Source organism: Hydra vulgaris, chromosome 02, assembly GCF_038396675.1.
Source record: "Hydra vulgaris chromosome 02, alternate assembly HydraT2T_AEP".
In the NCBI taxonomy this organism is placed as follows: domain Eukaryota; kingdom Metazoa; phylum Cnidaria; class Hydrozoa; order Anthoathecata; family Hydridae; genus Hydra; species Hydra vulgaris.
Genome location: NC_088921.1, coordinates 54,793,698 through 54,811,350, shown reverse-complemented (window position 1 = coordinate 54,811,350; position 17,653 = coordinate 54,793,698). Strand labels below are relative to the sequence as shown.

Below are 17,653 nucleotides of genomic sequence, written 5' to 3'. Positions count from 1 at the left end.
TTTAAGCATCAAGAAGCGTTTTTTATTTAAGGCTATAAAGACGGGCAGATTAGATTAGATTAAGATCCGTTTCGCTATTAAATAGAGTTCAGGGTATTATTTCTGATGTTAACTAAAACTCGGTCCCTAATTCAGCTAATTTAATGAAACAAGTTTAATCAATTTGGCTTAATTGAACTGCGGAACCTGCTATTGCTACGCCAGTGTTGGAAATCAAAATAAAATTAATATATTATTAAAAATATTAATATGATAAAAATTAGCTTTCCCAATCAAATAAGCTTTCATTAACCCATATTAACTTGCATTATCCCGAGTTAATGATTAACCCATATTAACTTGCATTATCCCGAGTTAATGATTAACCCATATTAACTTGCATTATCCCGAGTTAATGATTAACCCATATTAACTTGCATTATCCCGAGTTAATGATTAGTAATCGTGTTAAAATAATCCAGCTTTGATAACTTTGATTTAATAAAATTTAATAATTTTTGCAAAAATATATTTGATATAAATCCTTATAAACTTAAATCCTTATAAGTGTTATAAAGATACTAGTAATATACTATATAAGAAGTATGTAAGAATAATGAATAATATACTTAGTTGCAGTTAAATGTTTTTCACTTTTAAAATTAATTGTTAAAAATATGTTTTTTCAACTAAACAGTTTTGTAATGAATTAATTTTTTAACAAAAGCCAGTCAATATTGAACCTGTTTTTGATAAAAATCTGTCCAACCAGTCTACAAACTTGATTCTAAAACTTCATTGTTTTTTTTTCTAAAGTCAACTTTTGAACATATTTTGACTAAAATATTGTTAGCCCATTTATAAATTTGATAACGAAAATCGGGGAACTTTCCGCTATAAATTATTACATTGGATAAACAACCAGAGAGAACAAGAAAAGCTAACCAGTCACTTGTTTTTTCCATTGTAGGACCATATTTCAGAACTTGTTCATCACTGAAAGAATAACTTAGCAGATAGCAAGCGATAAAATAGTTTAGAGTGAAAGGAAACGTTGTTATCACAAACATAAGCACAGCTAAAAAAAAAACAATAATAATTTCTCGATCTGCTTTGTTTGAAGAGTTTTTTTTTGATGCACTAGATGTAATCACCAGCTTGATGACAGGATTTTTTCTTCTTATGAAGTTCCACAACATTAAAGTGTTTTTTTTCTTTGAAATTTTTAAAGGAGGTTTTATATTTAAATCGTTCATTTCTATCTCACTGAAACAATTTATATCGTTTTTCAAAAGATTATTGTTGGTGCTAGAAGCTACTTGGAGAAAATTACTTGAGTTATTTTTTTTACTATTAGAAATTTTATTATCGTTAATTACAGAATGGTTTTCATGTGTTATTAAAGAGTTTGACGAATTGTTACATGAATCTTTTCTCAAGCAAATAGAATTATCGTCATTGGTTTGAAACAATTTAGATCTTTTTTTCATGGTTATAGTCACTCGTACTAAATAATAAGATAATACAATAATTGGAAGAATACTTTCAGCCAAAAGAGACACGCCTGCATTTATTGTCTGTTCTGCTAATCCATCAAAATGTGGATAACACTCGTTATTGGTAACATTGGTTCTAATAAAAGTAAGCATTTTTAATCCAATACAAGCAATCCAGATCAACCCAACCGAAATATGAATCATTTTTTTTGTAAAACGTCTGGCAAACGGGTGACAAATTGCTCGATATCTTTCGTATCCCATTAGACACAATATCCATGCACTGACGTTTACCGTTAACGGTCCTGAGACTGACAGTATTTTGCATAGTTCTTTGCCAACAGTCCATTTGTTATTGGTTACTAGCAAGTATATTAAATGTATAGGAGATACAACAGCGTAAAAGCAGTCAGCAATGGCAAGATAAACAACAAATAAACGAAATTGGGCAGATTTCTTCATCTTAAAACCAAAGAATAGAATTACAAGTATATTTCCGATCAGTCCGCATACAAAAAAAAAAGAGTAGAACACACTTTTGAAAATGACTTCCCAGTGGCTTAACATTTTTATTTATGTATTCAGTGTATGTTCGTAATGCCAATTTTTTTTGAAATTGTATTTGTGAGTACTAGCCGAAAATTCTCGCCGTTACCTGCAACTTAAATTTTGTTTGTACGTGTGTTTTACCGATAAGTTAAATTTTATTAAATTCCTAAAAAAGATAATGCATTAATCAAAGATAACATAGTAGTAAACTTTTAACAGGTTATAAAATTATCTTTAAACTTTATTCAAAAATAAACTACAATAATGTAACAGTAAAGATATTTCTTTATTGCAGGTTTAATTTAATGCTAAATGCTTTAAAACATTTATTATTAAATAAATTCTAAAAAAGGTTGTTAAATAACCTTTTTTTTTTTTTTTTTTTTGCGTAGAAAATATATAAACATAGTTGTAACTCGTGGCAATGAGAAACAGTTACAATGAGACAACAATCCTGCAGATATAATTTGTTTTGCGATTAAAAAGCGGTGTATTAAAAGCAACAATAACAAGGTATAAAAAAATCTTCCGTGCACAATTTTTTTTTAAATATTTTGTTGTTTGTATGATAAAACGTAAAACAAGGAACTCAAAGAAGATACTTATAACTAAGTCACCACAATCTTTTCCTAAAGCCTCTATGTGGATTTCAAAAATAAAAATATTAGAATTAAAAATATTTCTTCTAAAAATGTAAATGATAAAAACCTTAGTAAACATGTATTATCTCTTACTTTTATATAAAGTAAAAGTAAGAGATAATATAAAGAATAAAAGTTATATAAAGTTAAATTTTAAATAAACCTTAAATTTCACAGTTGTCGGAAATTCTCAATTCAAGTATCGCGTTTAAAGTGGTTGTGTAGCGTTTATAGTGGTTTTGTAGCATTTAAAGTGGTTGCATTTGCACAAGTTGAAAGTTGTTTAACTTGAATAAATATTTATATCTTTAGATATTTTCAAAACTGTTGGCATTAATGACTAAGCAGCAATGGCACTAGAACACCCTATCTTCAATCTTGCAATTAAAAACTAGATATCTTCAAACTTTCAATGCAATTTTAAAATTTTATATTCAATCTTTGGCAACCCGATATCCTTTGAATGATTACATAACGTAGCTATAAAATAATCAAAAGATGAAAAAATTAAAAATTAAAAAAAATTGAAACCCTAATTTTTGTAACATTTTAATTTATCTTTTTAAATTAGGTCCACGCAAGGTCGATGCAACCGGGGAAGAAGGGCTAAGGGGAAGTGGCCAGCCTCCCCCAATTTTTTTCTAAACGGCCTTTTTTTAACATATATATTGTGCCTCTCTCCTCCTTTGAAACTTGTGTCATCGGCCCTGCCACGTAAAATATTACTTGAGTACTCAAATATTTTACAAAACATTCGAGTTATTTTAGTTTGAATGGTAGTCTTTATGATTTAATGAGTTGTTTTATTTCAATTTTGAGGTCATTGGGAACATTTAGGAACTTTTTGCTGTGTTTGGAGAACATCAACAAAAAAACTTTAAATGAAGTTAAAATACAAAGTTTGGCAAAAAATGAAAAAAGTACAAATTAAAAGTGTTTCCTTATCTTTTTTTTACATTTATTTCGTGGTTCCCAAATATGTGGAGAAAATACAATGACTCCAAAATTCGTATCCACCCAATCCAATTTGAATTTGTATCAAATTCTTGCAGTTTTTTCCAAATCTCTAATATCTAAAAAAGCATTACCTTACTTAAATAAAAAATATGAAACACTTATGTTTGTTTATCCCATGTTTGCCTATGGCTTCTAAGTAGAAAAATGGCTTCTAAATACAGACGTTGCATTTTAGATCTCGCACTACGACTTTCCAAACCGTCATAAAAATTAGTCTTTTTATGCTCCAAATTTTAATATTTATTCCCAAATGTTAGACTTTTTATTCCCAAATTTTGTTTATTATGTAGCAATGCATATATACATATGTTTAAATTTTCACCAAAGCAAATACTTTAATATTTAAAATTAGTAACGAGACAAAACTTTGAATCAAATTAAGATATGTTCATATGTGTACATGCATATACAATTCCAGTAGACATTAAATGCAATTTACACATAATTGAGTGAATAATTTATATTTGGGTACGATAGACGCATTAAATAAATGTTTATAACAAATAATTAGTAAAGTAATTACAATTTATTTTTATTGCTTGTTATTCCCATGACATCCATTAATAATATGACATCCATTTTAACTCTAAATAAAAAGTTCTATATTTTCATAACCTAAAAAAAATAAAACAACGTTAAAAAAAACCACACCACATTTTTTTTTTGTCTGTATTCATATAGAATCTTATAAAACACTAGAGAACGATCTATAACATCTATGAACGCTGCAATATCAAACAAAATGTAAAACAATTCTTTTTTTTTAAACATTTTAAAACTGCTGAAAGTACTACTAAAGGTTTAATTACTTTTAATGTATTTGATTGTCATAATAATTTAACGTAATTTAAAATGTAATAAGGATTACGGTGCGAATGTATCAATGACTTTTAAACAGGACTCATACAGCGACTTGTACATTTCGAATTTAATATAACTTTAGTAATTTATAATCAATTAAAACATAAAAATATTTAAGATACTAACAGGATATGCTAACTAATTAACAAAAAAGTGCATGTAATACAAATGACGGTTTGAAATAAGATTTTATGCGTGTTTAAATATAATATATATACCGTCCAATATTATATAAACAGTTATTAATAAATATCCTGTCTTTTTAAAAGTAATTTTACATTACAAATATTATGATAAAAATAGGTAGGAAAATAACAGAGTTAACAGCAAATAAGAAACATAGCTACAGCCAATTAATAACGATTAAAGATTAGTTTTTGATGAGTTGCTAGGGATTTTAAATGCTAGAATGTAGTCAACATTTTTAAAATTTAAAAGGAATTATGTAAAATGGCATATATACTTACACATTTACTAAAGAATTAATTTTCGTTTCTGAAATTCTTTTTACGTCTAACTATATCTTTTAATACCAGCAAACCTTTGGTTAAAAAAGGTCTTTTGAAAGTTCTGCAAGATTTTTGAACGTTAAATAAAAAAACCTTCTTCACACCGATCGTCAACTATTTCAGCTATATCACCACACTTAACTAACCAAGTCATCAAAAACCAACTCCTTACAAATCATTATTTGGAATCTTTTAATTATCAAATAACAAAATGTTATCTATTTTTTTCGAATAACATTGAATTTACTTAATGTTGTTGGAGAAATTCTTATTATCTTTTCAAAGACTTCTGAGACCGTCTGAAGTTTTATTCTAAACATTTTTTTGATCAGTTCTTTCTTTATTTAATTAAAAAATGCCGATAGTTGTTAATTATTTTATTTAAGCAAATTTTAATTGTAACTAATTTTATAGAGGTTTGCAGTAAACTTACACTTTTTTAGCTAAAAGTTATCGCATAAATTTTGATCTCCATATGTCTAGAAAATGAAGTCATTGTTTTGTGGATAATATGAAATTTTTTCAAATAACCACTATCCCATTGTTGTACATTTACGTCTTTAAAACATTTTAGAACTGTTTTAAAGACGTTTCAGCCATTTTCACCTCTATTTCATTTTGGATCTCATATAGTACTTGGACTTCTTTCATTTTGAATCTCATATAGTACTTGGACTTCTTTCATTTCGGATCTCATATAGTGCTTGGACAAAACCAATTTTAAATCGCAGATTTATTTGATTTACAAAAAATCAAACAAAAGAATTTGTAGAGCAAAAACATAGACAAAAAAAACGTCAGCTAAAATGACGCCAACTAAAATAACGTTTAAAATTTTTTATTATTAATCTAAACGGCACCATCATTAGTTCAAAAATGCCGCTAAAATAAACTTAAAAAACATATACAATCACATTTAATAAATAGATAAAATAGAAAAAATACCGCAAAGAGTAATAAAATTATAGATAATTATGAACATTTATTAAATGGTTATATAGAAAAATATCTATATTACCACTTAACAGCATGTAGCGGAGTTAAAAATAAAGGAAAACCTTTTTATGATGTATTATAGTACGCAATTTATTTATATTTTAATCATTATTCATATAAATAGCTCTCTATTTTATTAAAGTGAAATTACAACTTATTTTTTTTGAATAACTTTTATACTTTGTAATAAAACTGTAATTGTAAATGAAATTCATTAACTTTTATTTTATATAATAAAGCTTAAATTTTTAGTACTTAACAAAGTGAAGCAAGTTTTTAAAAAGCCAGCTAATCAAAAAAAGTTAAACTCTTGCTTAAATAAATAGTTTCAATATTTTATTGAGCTAGAATATGGCAGTATAGTTTTAAAAAATAAGAAAAACATTAAAATATAATAATATTCACTTTTAGTTATTTTTTGTTCGTGTAAAAATGTTTTGATATTGTTTCATCAGATAAGCAAATGGAACAAGTAATTATGTTGACGTAATTTTATTTAGAGTTTAAATTTATTTATTTATTTTTGTTAATACAATTATTTTACAATATTATCATGATTTGATTTCCTACTATAATTGTGTTTTATATTTAATAATTAATTTAAAGAAGTTTTTAACAAGTTCTAAAAGATTAAAAAGCGTGGAAGGAAAAATCACGTGTGGAGTCGTAGCTTAGTGACGTGTGGAGTCGACTTTTTGAGATAGCTTAGTGGCTTTTAGTTCGCGAGCTTAGAACTATTTTGTTTTATCTCTTTTCGAAAAAAATGAGTTAATGCGTTATGTACCTCAAAATAATGTTTTTCTGCTACGGAGAAAACGTTAGTATTTAAAATCTTTTTGAATGCAGACCGCTTTATCTCAAATCTTTTTGAATGCAAACCGCATTATCTCAAAACTCTAAAATGTGGAGATAGAACAAGATAATTCTAACCTCGCGAGTTCAAAAATAACTAAAAAAATTGCTTTCAAGATAAAGATAATCTGTAATAACAGATTGTGTTTTTATTAAAAGTGGATTCCATAAAAACGTAAGTACGGAAAAAAACACAAACTGAAACTTTTTAGTCCCTGTGTAATAAGGTATAATATATATTTAAATATATCTCAACTGGGAGGTAATCCACTGTTATTCAGGGTGGTAGCCCTCCCACCATCACAGCAATATAAAGAAAGCACATAATTTAACATTCCTTCATCTTGTGCAAGGTATTATGGTTAATAAAATTGATGCAAATGGTTACTCAGCCATTAAAAACTTAGCACCGTCTATCGCACTTCTCAATATCTGGATGATGGAGCTCCTTAACATCATTTCAGAACAGAAAGCTACTATCAACCTGCAAGCCAACCAAATAAAAAAACTTGAACAGAAATTAGCAGTTATTGAAACCAAAATCAACTCTCAACCAGCCACCCAATCAAGCCCACACCAGCCATCATGGAGTAATATTGTCAGAAACAAGCCAAACTCATCGCCACAAATCGGTCAAGTCCTTGTCGAATTAAAGCAAGCAGCTAAACGTGAAAAGAATATAATAATATTTGGTGTCCCAGAACCAGTGGCCGTAGCAAATGTCACCCAAACACCACCATCAGTGTTACCCTGCATCACAGAGATCCTAAATGTTATAGGCCTTACCAATGATGATGTTAGTTTCTCCAAGCGTCTTAACACAAAAAAAGCATCAAATTGTCGGCCTATTGTTGTAGAACTCAAAAACATTACTAACAAAAAATTAGCTCTGATAAACTCTCGCAAACTCGCTACACATGAGAATTTCAAGACATACAGAGTCAGTCCTGACTTGTCTCCTGCTGAAAGAGAACTTGAGTACCAACTACGCAAAGACCGCAACATTCGTAATGATAAACTACGTAATGATAATCCTGATGCACCCTTTCACTGGGGCATTCGCGGTGGAGCAATCATCAAGATCCGCGGTGCCCTTACTTCTCGCTCCACCCCAACTAACTAGCATTAATCTCAACACCAATCGCTTACCAACCATCTGTACTACTAATATGCGCTCACTCTGTAACAAAATTGAGATTTTTAATCAATTTCTCATAGATACCAACATTGACATTGCCTGTTTAACTGAAACCTGGCTTAACCACAGCGGTAAGCAAATTATTCTTTCTCAAATCAATAATAATTACACTTGCATAAGCAATGAACGTCAAGATCGCATGGGTGGTGGTACTGCTATATTTATAAACAAAAAATACTCAGATAAAATAGAAAAAATAAAATTAACTACAGACTACTCGTTTAACTTGATGCCTAAACAAGAAATCGAACTAACAATCGCTCGTGTGTACCCAAAATTACTCCCCTGAGGATACTCTTCTTGCCTAGTTATATGTGCCTATATCCCGGTTTGGTCTAAAAGTGAGCAGCGCAATGCATCTTATCAACTTGCACAACTCATTGAACCAGCCATAACTCGTTGCACAATCGGCAATAAACCACTAATATTTCTTGCAGGGGATCTAAATGGCTGCCCCACTGACTTTATTTGTCGTTCTCACCAACTCATTCATCTCAACACACACTCCACCAGAAAAACATCTATTCTTGACATCATCTTGAGTAATGCCCCTAAATGCTATGTGTCGAATACTCTTCCTAGTTTTGGTAATTCAGATCACCTTGTTGTAGTTAGTCAACCTCCGCTAAATCTCTATAAATCTACTCGCCCGGTTCCCCACAAGGTTGTTTACCGGTCAGGTAGAATTGCTGACACTGTTGCACTGATACGATCTACCAATATTGAAATCTTAGTTGATTCACCGTATGAAATACAAGTTGCTTGCAACAACTTTTATCATTCTATACTCTCTGCCCAAGACATCTGCCAACCTCTAAAAACAACAACGCTCGTTAACCCTAAGCCTTGGATGACACAACTTATTCAAGGCCTTATAAAAGAGCGTCAACAACTCTTTTTCTCCGGGTACTACAAAGAGTGGAAAGCACTTGCAAATCGAATTAGTAAACTAATTACCAAAAGAAAGAGAATCTATAACAGGCGTTTCACTACTGGAAAAACAGATTTTTGGCGTGAAATCAGTCTTGCTGATAAAGGTAAAATCACAACCCCTATCTCTGAGACACTAGCAAACCAATTAAATGATCATTTTCAAAGTGTTTGGACTGGCAAGAAACAACCCAGCCTCTCATGCTTCATTAACCGAGAGGCAAACCCGCCTACTACCCCCATTTTTACCCTTAATAACATTGTCAACCAACTCAGCAAACTCAAACCAGGTTCCTCAGGACCAGATGATCTCTCTCCGTTTTTACTCAAATCTGCTCGCTTTGAAATCGCCTCATCACTCTGCATCTTATTCAACCGCCTTATAGAAAACAGTTACCTACCTGACCAATGGAAATCAGCAAACATAACACCGATTCCAAAAATTTCTAACCCACAATCGTCTAATGACTATCGACCAATTGCCATTACATCCGCATTATGTAAAGTTTTTGAACGTATTATTACCATATTCATTGTCCATCACACCAAGCACATATGGGTCTCTAACAAACAGTTCGGTTTCCTTCCAGGCCGAAGTACGATGGACGCTATTATTCAAATTATAGAGGACTGGAGTCATGCAAAAGATAACAACAAATCAATTTATGCAATATTCTTTGATTTCGAAAAAGCTTTTGATCTTGTCAGTCATGACAAGTTACTGTTAAAGTTAGTGAACATTCTACCTAGCTGGCTCACCTCTTGGATCGCAGCTTACTTATCTAATCGTCAACAAAGAATTAAAACAAATGATCACACCACTGACTGGAAATGTATCGAAGCAGGTGTACTTCAGGGTAGTGTTCTAGGTCCAATCCTGTTCATTCTATTTATTTCCGACATTAACGTCTATCTTCCGCCTGAAACCATCCTCGAAAAATATGCTGATGACATACTGACCTATATAATTAATGATAAATTTCCTACCAACCTGCCTCAATCCATTGTTGATGGCGTCGCTCTTTGGTCAAAGGTAAATGGAATGAAACTTAATGGCCCGAAATGTAAAATCATAAGAATTATTCCCAGATGCTCCGAAATTCAAGCTTTACCATCCATTGTACTCAATAACACTGAACTTGAAATAGTCAGCAGCCACAAATATCTTGGAATCATGCTCAATGAGAATATTGATTGGGATGAACAATGGACAAAAGTTCATAACAATATAAAATCAATACCATATCTGCTCAGACGTCTTAAGCAAATTGGTCACACTCAGCCAAACCTTTTACAGGTCTACCGATCTTACGCTATTAGCCACTTGATATATAGTGCTCCTATTCTTACTTCGTGCAGTGCTGCTGCAAAAAGAGAGATCCAACATTTTCATAAAAATGCCCTACAAATTATTGGAATTGATGTAACCAATTCAAGCAGCTTCAATATTATTTTCGACATTGAAGAGTTTCTTGACAGGATCTGTATTAATACACTCAAAAAGATCCTTGCAGACCCATGCCATCCTATAACTACTAATTTAACTCAAACCAACAGCAGAAACCCTAATAGATTCCCGTATGCTCCTAACACCGCAAAAACAACTACTTACCAGAAAACTTTTATTCAAAAATACCTCCGAATCCTTCGTGATGGCGTCAGTGACCTCTACCTCCCAAGCAATATTGGAAGCTCTACTGCCTTTTCGATGCATAAATAATATTCCTCCCCTTAGCAAACTATTGATATTAAAGGACAGAAAAAATTGTACAATTCATTACTTGTAATGCTAATCAATTTTAAATAAAGATTTATAAAATAAAAAATAAAATAAATAAAAAAGTATATTATAAGATTTGCAATATAATTGAATCGCATTTAAGAAAGAGTTTCAAGGGCAATATCTATACAATATAATATATATTAAATTGGTTTTTTAATTAATAATGTATATAATAAAGTAAATAACAATAATAAATGGATAGTTATTGTTAATAGCAAAACATTCCATTATCAAAAAATCTTTTTTTGGGTTAACTGCATACCAGTTAGATGTTTTGTTTAAGAGTTTTTAAAATCCTGTATATTACCGTCCGTGAGACTTTTTGTCAGTTGGTATGGTTGAATATGGTATAAAATGAGGCTACTTTATTTTTTAAGAAATTTTATAAAAAAAGTAACTAGTATCTAAATAATTAAAAAAATTAGGATCCTTGCGAAAAAGTTGTATCGTTAACCCAAAAAAAGATTAATCTTTTGTTGTTGTTTTATTAAGTTTATTTAAAAAAACACACAGTAAAATGCACATATTTTTACTAAGCTAAATTAATTTTTTACTGATTATAAATTTAGCTTTCTTTAAAAGAGTTTTTACTACAATTTTTTGCTTTTATAATTGATGACACAATGAAAAGGCTCGTTTGAATAATCAGGATAAGAAATGTCTTTTGTATCTCCGCGAGTTTAGTTTAAAATTTGAATGTCTTTGTTGCTTGTTCATATTGTTTAGATGATTTTCGTCATTTCAATAAATTGTGTAAGATTGATGTAGCTTGTTTAAAAACGTTTTATCTTTTTTTGCAAGCCAAGATCCAAATCATAGCTAAATAATGCTTTGACAGTATCTTTAAACAAAAGTAAGAATGTCGATGAGTTCAATAGATAGACAGAAACGTTCTTTAAACTTTATGTCAGAACTTATGAAACTTTTCTTCTACCTTTCTAATTTCACCAAAAGTTATTAGTTAAACAGAGTTCAATACACTTTAGAAGTTAATATCACTCTAAGAACTTAAAATTGTTTCATTTACTATTCCAATATTACATGAGCTAGTACTCAGCTAACAAAACTTAAAAAAATATTTTATCTACAAAAACATCCAGACTTAATAAGTCTGGATGCATGTTTTTGTAGATAAGTTATATATAACTTACAATTCGTATATATATATTCATTCATCACATTTTCATATATGTTTACATCACATTTTAAATTCATATATATTTCATATATAATCATCATTTAATTGTCTTTCAGTAATGGTTTTGCATGTTTAATATAATTTTTCTTATACTATAAAAAAATATAACAAACGTGCAAAACTATTAATGAAAGACAATGAAACGATGAATATATATGAAATCAATATTTATCAACACTTTATTTTGAGTATAATAACAACTTTTTTCAAAAAAATTTTAATGATAACTTTATCAAAAATATGAACAAAAATTATTTTCTTAATTATAATAAACCAATGAGATATTTATAAATTCCTAAAAATTAGTAGCAAGTATTCTAAATATTGAATAAACCAATAGGATACTTATATGGGAATAAACCAATGGGATACTAATAAATTCCTGAATATTAGTAGCAAGCATTCTTAATATTGAATAGTATATCGTGGACCAAAACCGTAGAACACTTTTCAAAAAGCGAAGAGTTTAAAAAGGTAAAGTCGCTAAAATCCTTTAAGTTTCTATTAAAAAATGAAATTTTGAAACTAGACAAATAGATGTTTAATTTTTCTAAATGAACATCGAGTTCTGTTATACTTCGTTTTTTTCATTAGTTAAATTAACTCTTATTTTTTATATTCAAAAGAATTTATTTGAATGACTGTCGTTAAAGTGATATTGATATTAATTACTTTCTTGATTTAATGCAAATTTAATGGATTTGATTTTATGGGCTCTATGAAAAGATTGTTGTAACTTTAGTCATTTTTTATGTAAACGTTTCTTTGTAATTAAATTTTCTTATTATATGAACAGCAAATATATGTAGTTAAAAAAAAAAAAAAGGCACACTGATGCTTATATTTAAAGTAAAACAAAATAAAACATGGAGCCGTGTGAGCAGTGGTTAGAGTTCTGACTAAAAACCAAGAAGTCAGAAAGTTGACGCTGCTCTTGGCAATAAACAACATTGGATAGGAAGGAGGCGTCAACTTCTTAGTTAAATGCTCTTCCACGGTGCTCTGTTATAAGTCTGTTCGGACTTCTAGGACACCTTAACAACCACAAAAAAACAAAAAAAAAATGATACATACGCTTAAAAGACTCTGTTATCTTGAAAGCTTGAAAGTTAAAAAGAGTGCGGCGAAGAGTGTATATCTTTTTTTTTTATATCTTTTTATATCTTTTTTTCAAAAGAATATGATAAAAGGAACATTTATAAAAGAAAAAAATTGTAAAAGCGCAAAAATATAATTTGTTAAAAGAATCGGAATTGTTCAAGTTTGTAGCAAAGGAAGATAACCGCCATTCTTTCGGTTCCTCTCTAATAAGAATGTTTTATCAAACTTGTTCTTTTTAGAGCCTTGCGAAAAAAAAAACCCTTAAAATTAAGACATCATTTCCCAAAATGTGGAAGAAATTTAAATATGGTTTCAAATATAAATTGTTGTTGGTAACACGCAGTTATCATAAAGTTCTTATAAACAGACTACAATATTACACGGTGACCTTCCATTTTACTTATTAAGTAAGTTTTTTAAGATTGTCGTTGTTTTATTATATGGTCTTATTAGAAGATTGTTCATTCCCTATTTTTAGCCTGTTATGCATATAGAAAAATACACTAGAAGAGATGTCTGGCATAATTATACAATGATGTAAAAATTTATCACTCGTAATATCAACAAATACTAATTTCAAAGTGTGCTTTCTTAAGAAAAATAGTTAAGCGTAACTTAGAGATGAATTTTAGGATCCAGCTTAATGAACTTTTTAATGATCACTTTTTTTTTTTTGCTTTCAAATTTTGCCACAATATAAATATAAAAGTACAGTTAATATTTCAATGTAAATACAGATGCTCGGATCAAAAAAAAGATAAATAACTACGTGCAGCATGTATAACTGTTTTTTATTATTATGTATTTGTATTTTAAATATTGTAACAAAATGCTTATTTAAAATAAAAAGAACAAAAAAAAGACTTTCAAATTGTTTTAGAAAAAATAAAAGAGACTACAGATCAATAAAGTCAAGGCTATTTAAATGAAATACACTAAAGCTCATGGTCTGCTTATTGTTAATTTAAAAAGGAACAGGTATTTTAACAAATTAAAGCAGTTACATAAAAGTGATCTTCGATGATATAGTTATTGAGTATGGTGATTGTGTGAAATATTTAGGAATCTAAACAAGTTACAAACTTAATTTAACTGAACACATCAAATCCAAGTATTTTGTGCGTGTGTACAGTGGCGGAATTACCATACTGCAAAACCCCGAAATGCGTATTGTGGCGGGGGGCTCTAAGCTGTAGGTGACCCAAAATTTTCAGAAGAGTTTTGTGGTTGTGGCTATGTTATTCTCCTAAACTAGATGCAATATATTGTGAACCTTGTTGGTTGTTTGTTGGTCATTTTTAAAACTCTATGATAATTGGAAAATACAGGGAAATAGAGACTGGCAAGGCTTTTCAAAAAAATTAAAAGGACACAAAAAAAGTCTGCAACATATACAATCATGTTGTGTATTTAATAAGTAAAAGCAATATGAAACAATTGATAAAAGTTTAGAAGAAAAAAATAGGAAGATAAGCTTTGAGTGGCTCTAACACTAGCATCCAATATTTTGGGCACAAGTGTTAGAGTGACTTCTTTATATATATTAGTACTTTCTAAAAACATTTTTGCTTTCCATGGTCATTGCAAATCATTTGAGGATGAATATAATGGTAATTTTTTAATACAAGTACATCTTTTACCAAAATATGACACTGTTATGAAACAAGTTTTGAATAAATGGAACTATTAAATATTTAAGCTATCAAATCCAGAAGGAAATTATTCATTGTGGATATAATTTCATTATATCCACGATAGAGGTGCGAATATTTTTTTTCAAGTGACGGCCTTTAACTATTGGTGGAATAATTACCTAAAACTCACAAAATCATAAAAGTAAACTATGCAAAAGCAAAAAACCCTCTGTGCAAATTCATTTTAAAGTATCTTCAAATTTAAAAATTTGCTCAAATAACATATTTTTTAACTATTATATATTGTATATATTTAAATATTAACTGTATTTTAAATGTATAAGATGTCAGAGAAAAATTTGTTTGGACAAATTGATCACCCTTCCAATCTTTCAAAGCCAAGAAATTGTTTATACGGGAAATTGATTGAGAAGCCACTGATGGATTTTTCAAAATTATTAGGAAGATACCATTCCTTTTAGAATCGGGTAATATTCCTAGATCAAGTTATGTTATTAACAAAATCTCAATTGAAGTTTGTCAATTATGGAATAAAATGACGATTCCATGTTTTACGGAGAAATCTGTGCAAAGAAAAGTAAAGTCTGCTATTCAGACTTTAGAAATAACTCAAGGCAAAATTGATATGCTACTGATATCTGAAAGTAAAATCGATCACTCCTTCCCATTAACACAATTCCTCATTGAAGGCTATTCCAAGCCATATAGATTAGATCAAAACCGGTGGTGCAATACTTTTTGAGAATCCCCTTAAGATGTCAAAAACAATTGATGGTAGTAATTATAAATTCTTCTTTGTAGAAATAAATTTAAGAAACAGAAAATAGTTGATTGCCTGCTGTTATAATCCTAAAACCTTGTCAAGCAATCAGTTTCTTATAAATCTCGGAATTAATCTCGATTATTTTTCAGAAAAATATGAATATTTAATAGACATGGGTGATTTTAATGCTACGATAAAAAGATGAACGAACTTATGGAAAAGTTTTGCATTATCTGTTAATTGAAATCTCCTTTAAAAGTACCAACCTGTTTTAAAAATGTACATAAACCAAAAGTAATTGATCTCGTCTTAACAAATGTTCCGAAATATTTCTGCCAATCGAATGCAATTGAAATATTTCTGCCAAACGAATGCAATTGAAATATTTCTGCCAATCGAATGCAATTGAAATAGGTTTACTCGAATCATAAACTAATAATCTCGGTCCTGAGATGTAATTTCCCTAAGCAAAAACGAAGGATAATTGCATACAGATGCTTTAAAAATTTTGAAAACAAAAATTTCTAAAATGAGAAAATTAAGGAAATAAAAAAAAACGTACAAACTTTGGATTTTTTTGGATTTAAAGATAACGTAACAGTCACTCTAGATAAGCATACAACACAAAAAAAAAGCTATATACGAAAAAACCATGCTGTATTTATGAACATAGAATTGAACAAAGCTATAATGAATTGGTCTAGACTACTAAACCGTTATCGTTTAAATAAAACGGAATCCAGTAAAAAAGCATACAACCGGCAAAAAAGTTATTGCGTAGGACTCCTAAAAAATACTAGTTATTTTTTGAAAATCTTCAAACTAAAAATGTTACAAATAAAACCTTTTGAAAACATTACAGCCATGTTTCAAGGAGAAACCACATCTTAATAAAAAAATTGTTTTAGTGAAAAATGGATCAGATGAAAAACTCGTTGCCGATATTTTTAACGCATTTTATAAAGATATAATGCAGTTGAGCATCAAATCCATCCCTGAAACTATCGAAACATTTATCCATGCCCCTATAGAAGCTCAATATTTAAATACAAATCACATTTAAGTATTATTGCGAATAAGAATTTAATAAGAAATTCAATACCCTTTTCTTTCCAACAAACAACTGTCAAAAAGGTCGTATGTTGGAAAAGGTCGTATCTAATCATATTTCTAAACAAAATAAATCTAAAGCACAACAAAAAGGCAATACACCAACTAGAATAATCAAAGATAACATTATTTTTTCTGATTTTATATGTAAAGACTATAACTACGCAGTTTCAAACAACATTTTTTCAGACCTATTAAAAAACACAGATATTACTCCAATACACAAAAAAGGTTCCAAAGCAGATAAAAGCAACAACAGGCCAATCAGTTTTCTATCCAACCTATCTAAGTTATATGAAAGAGATATGCATAAAAATATAGCTAGCTTTTTGAAACAATTTTATCCAGACATCAATACAGTTTTCGTGAAGGTTATAATGCTCAACAAAGTTTGATTGCAATGACCGAAAAAAGAAGAAAAGCCTTAGATCACAACGGATGCTTTGGCGCTTTACTAATTGATCTCTCTAAAACCTTTAATTGCATATTTCATGCGCTACTAATTGTCAAACTAGATGTCTATGGTTTTATTCCAAGCAGTATAATGTTTATGCCTTCCTACCTAATGAATAAAAAACAAAGAGTAAGAATAAGTGATGAATTTAGCTTTAAGACGGATACGCAATATGGACTTCCCCAAGTTTCGATTCTTGGACCTCTGTTATATAACATTTTTATATGTGATTTCCTTTTTTTTCCTTCCTGACGTTGAAATTGCTGGATAGGCAAATGACAATACTCCATACTGCACAAGAAAAGACGTTGCTACGGTAACTACCAAACTCCAAAAAGCCACAAACCAACTGTTAATGATTGCAACTCTGAAAAATATTACCTAGTCATTAGAAAACATCGTAACCTAGAAATTATCATTTCTAATTTAACATTTAAAACATCCGAAAATGTTAAATTACTCGGAATAAAACTCAAAAACAAACTTTCTTTTGAAGAACATGTGAACTCGTTATGCAAATATGCTAGCAGAAAAGTAAACGCTTGTTCAAGAATCGCATTA

General features: G+C 29.5%; 2 protein-coding genes across 3 annotated transcripts; one reads left to right on the top strand and one right to left on the bottom strand.

Annotated features, from left to right (window-relative positions):
• Positions 1-493: 493 nt before the first annotated feature.
• LOC105845655 (muscarinic acetylcholine receptor M3) lies at positions 494-4,312 on the bottom strand. Of its 2 annotated transcripts, none has more exons than XM_065791403.1 (3): positions 4,206-4,312; positions 2,829-3,145; positions 494-2,190 (listed from the first exon to the last, which is right to left on the bottom strand). In XM_065791403.1, the coding sequence occupies exon 3, from the start codon at positions 2,040-2,042 to the stop codon at positions 753-755; it is 1,290 nt and encodes a 429-aa protein (XP_065647475.1). In that variant the 5' UTR covers positions 2,043-2,190; positions 2,829-3,145; positions 4,206-4,312; the 3' UTR covers positions 494-752. The 2 variants fall into 2 exon arrangements, with proteins under 2 accessions (XP_065647475.1, XP_065647476.1); XM_065791404.1 differs by having other exon boundaries at positions 2,829-3,738; positions 4,206-4,306.
• Positions 4,313-8,069: 3,757 nt separating this feature from the next.
• LOC136076149 (uncharacterized) lies at positions 8,070-10,748 on the top strand. Its single transcript, XM_065789620.1, has 2 exons — positions 8,070-8,361; positions 8,407-10,748. The coding sequence occupies exons 1-2, from the start codon at positions 8,070-8,072 to the stop codon at positions 10,746-10,748; spliced, it is 2,634 nt and encodes an 877-aa protein (XP_065645692.1).
• The last annotated feature ends 6,905 nt before the right edge of the window (positions 10,749-17,653 follow it).

What these genes read in the sequence shown, in the direction of transcription:
- LOC105845655 (XM_065791403.1), bottom strand. Translation starts at nt 2,042, where the DNA reads ATGTTAAGCCACTGGGAAGTCATTTTCAAAAGTGTGTTCTACTCTTTT.
- LOC136076149 (XM_065789620.1), top strand. Translation starts at nt 8,070, where the DNA reads ATGCGCTCACTCTGTAACAAAATTGAGATTTTTAATCAATTTCTCATA. An exon ending in AATCGAACTAACAATCGCTC is followed by an intron (nt 8,362 to 8,406) that starts GTGTGTACCCAA and finishes CTTCTTGCCTAG; the next exon opens with TTATATGTGCCTATATCCCG.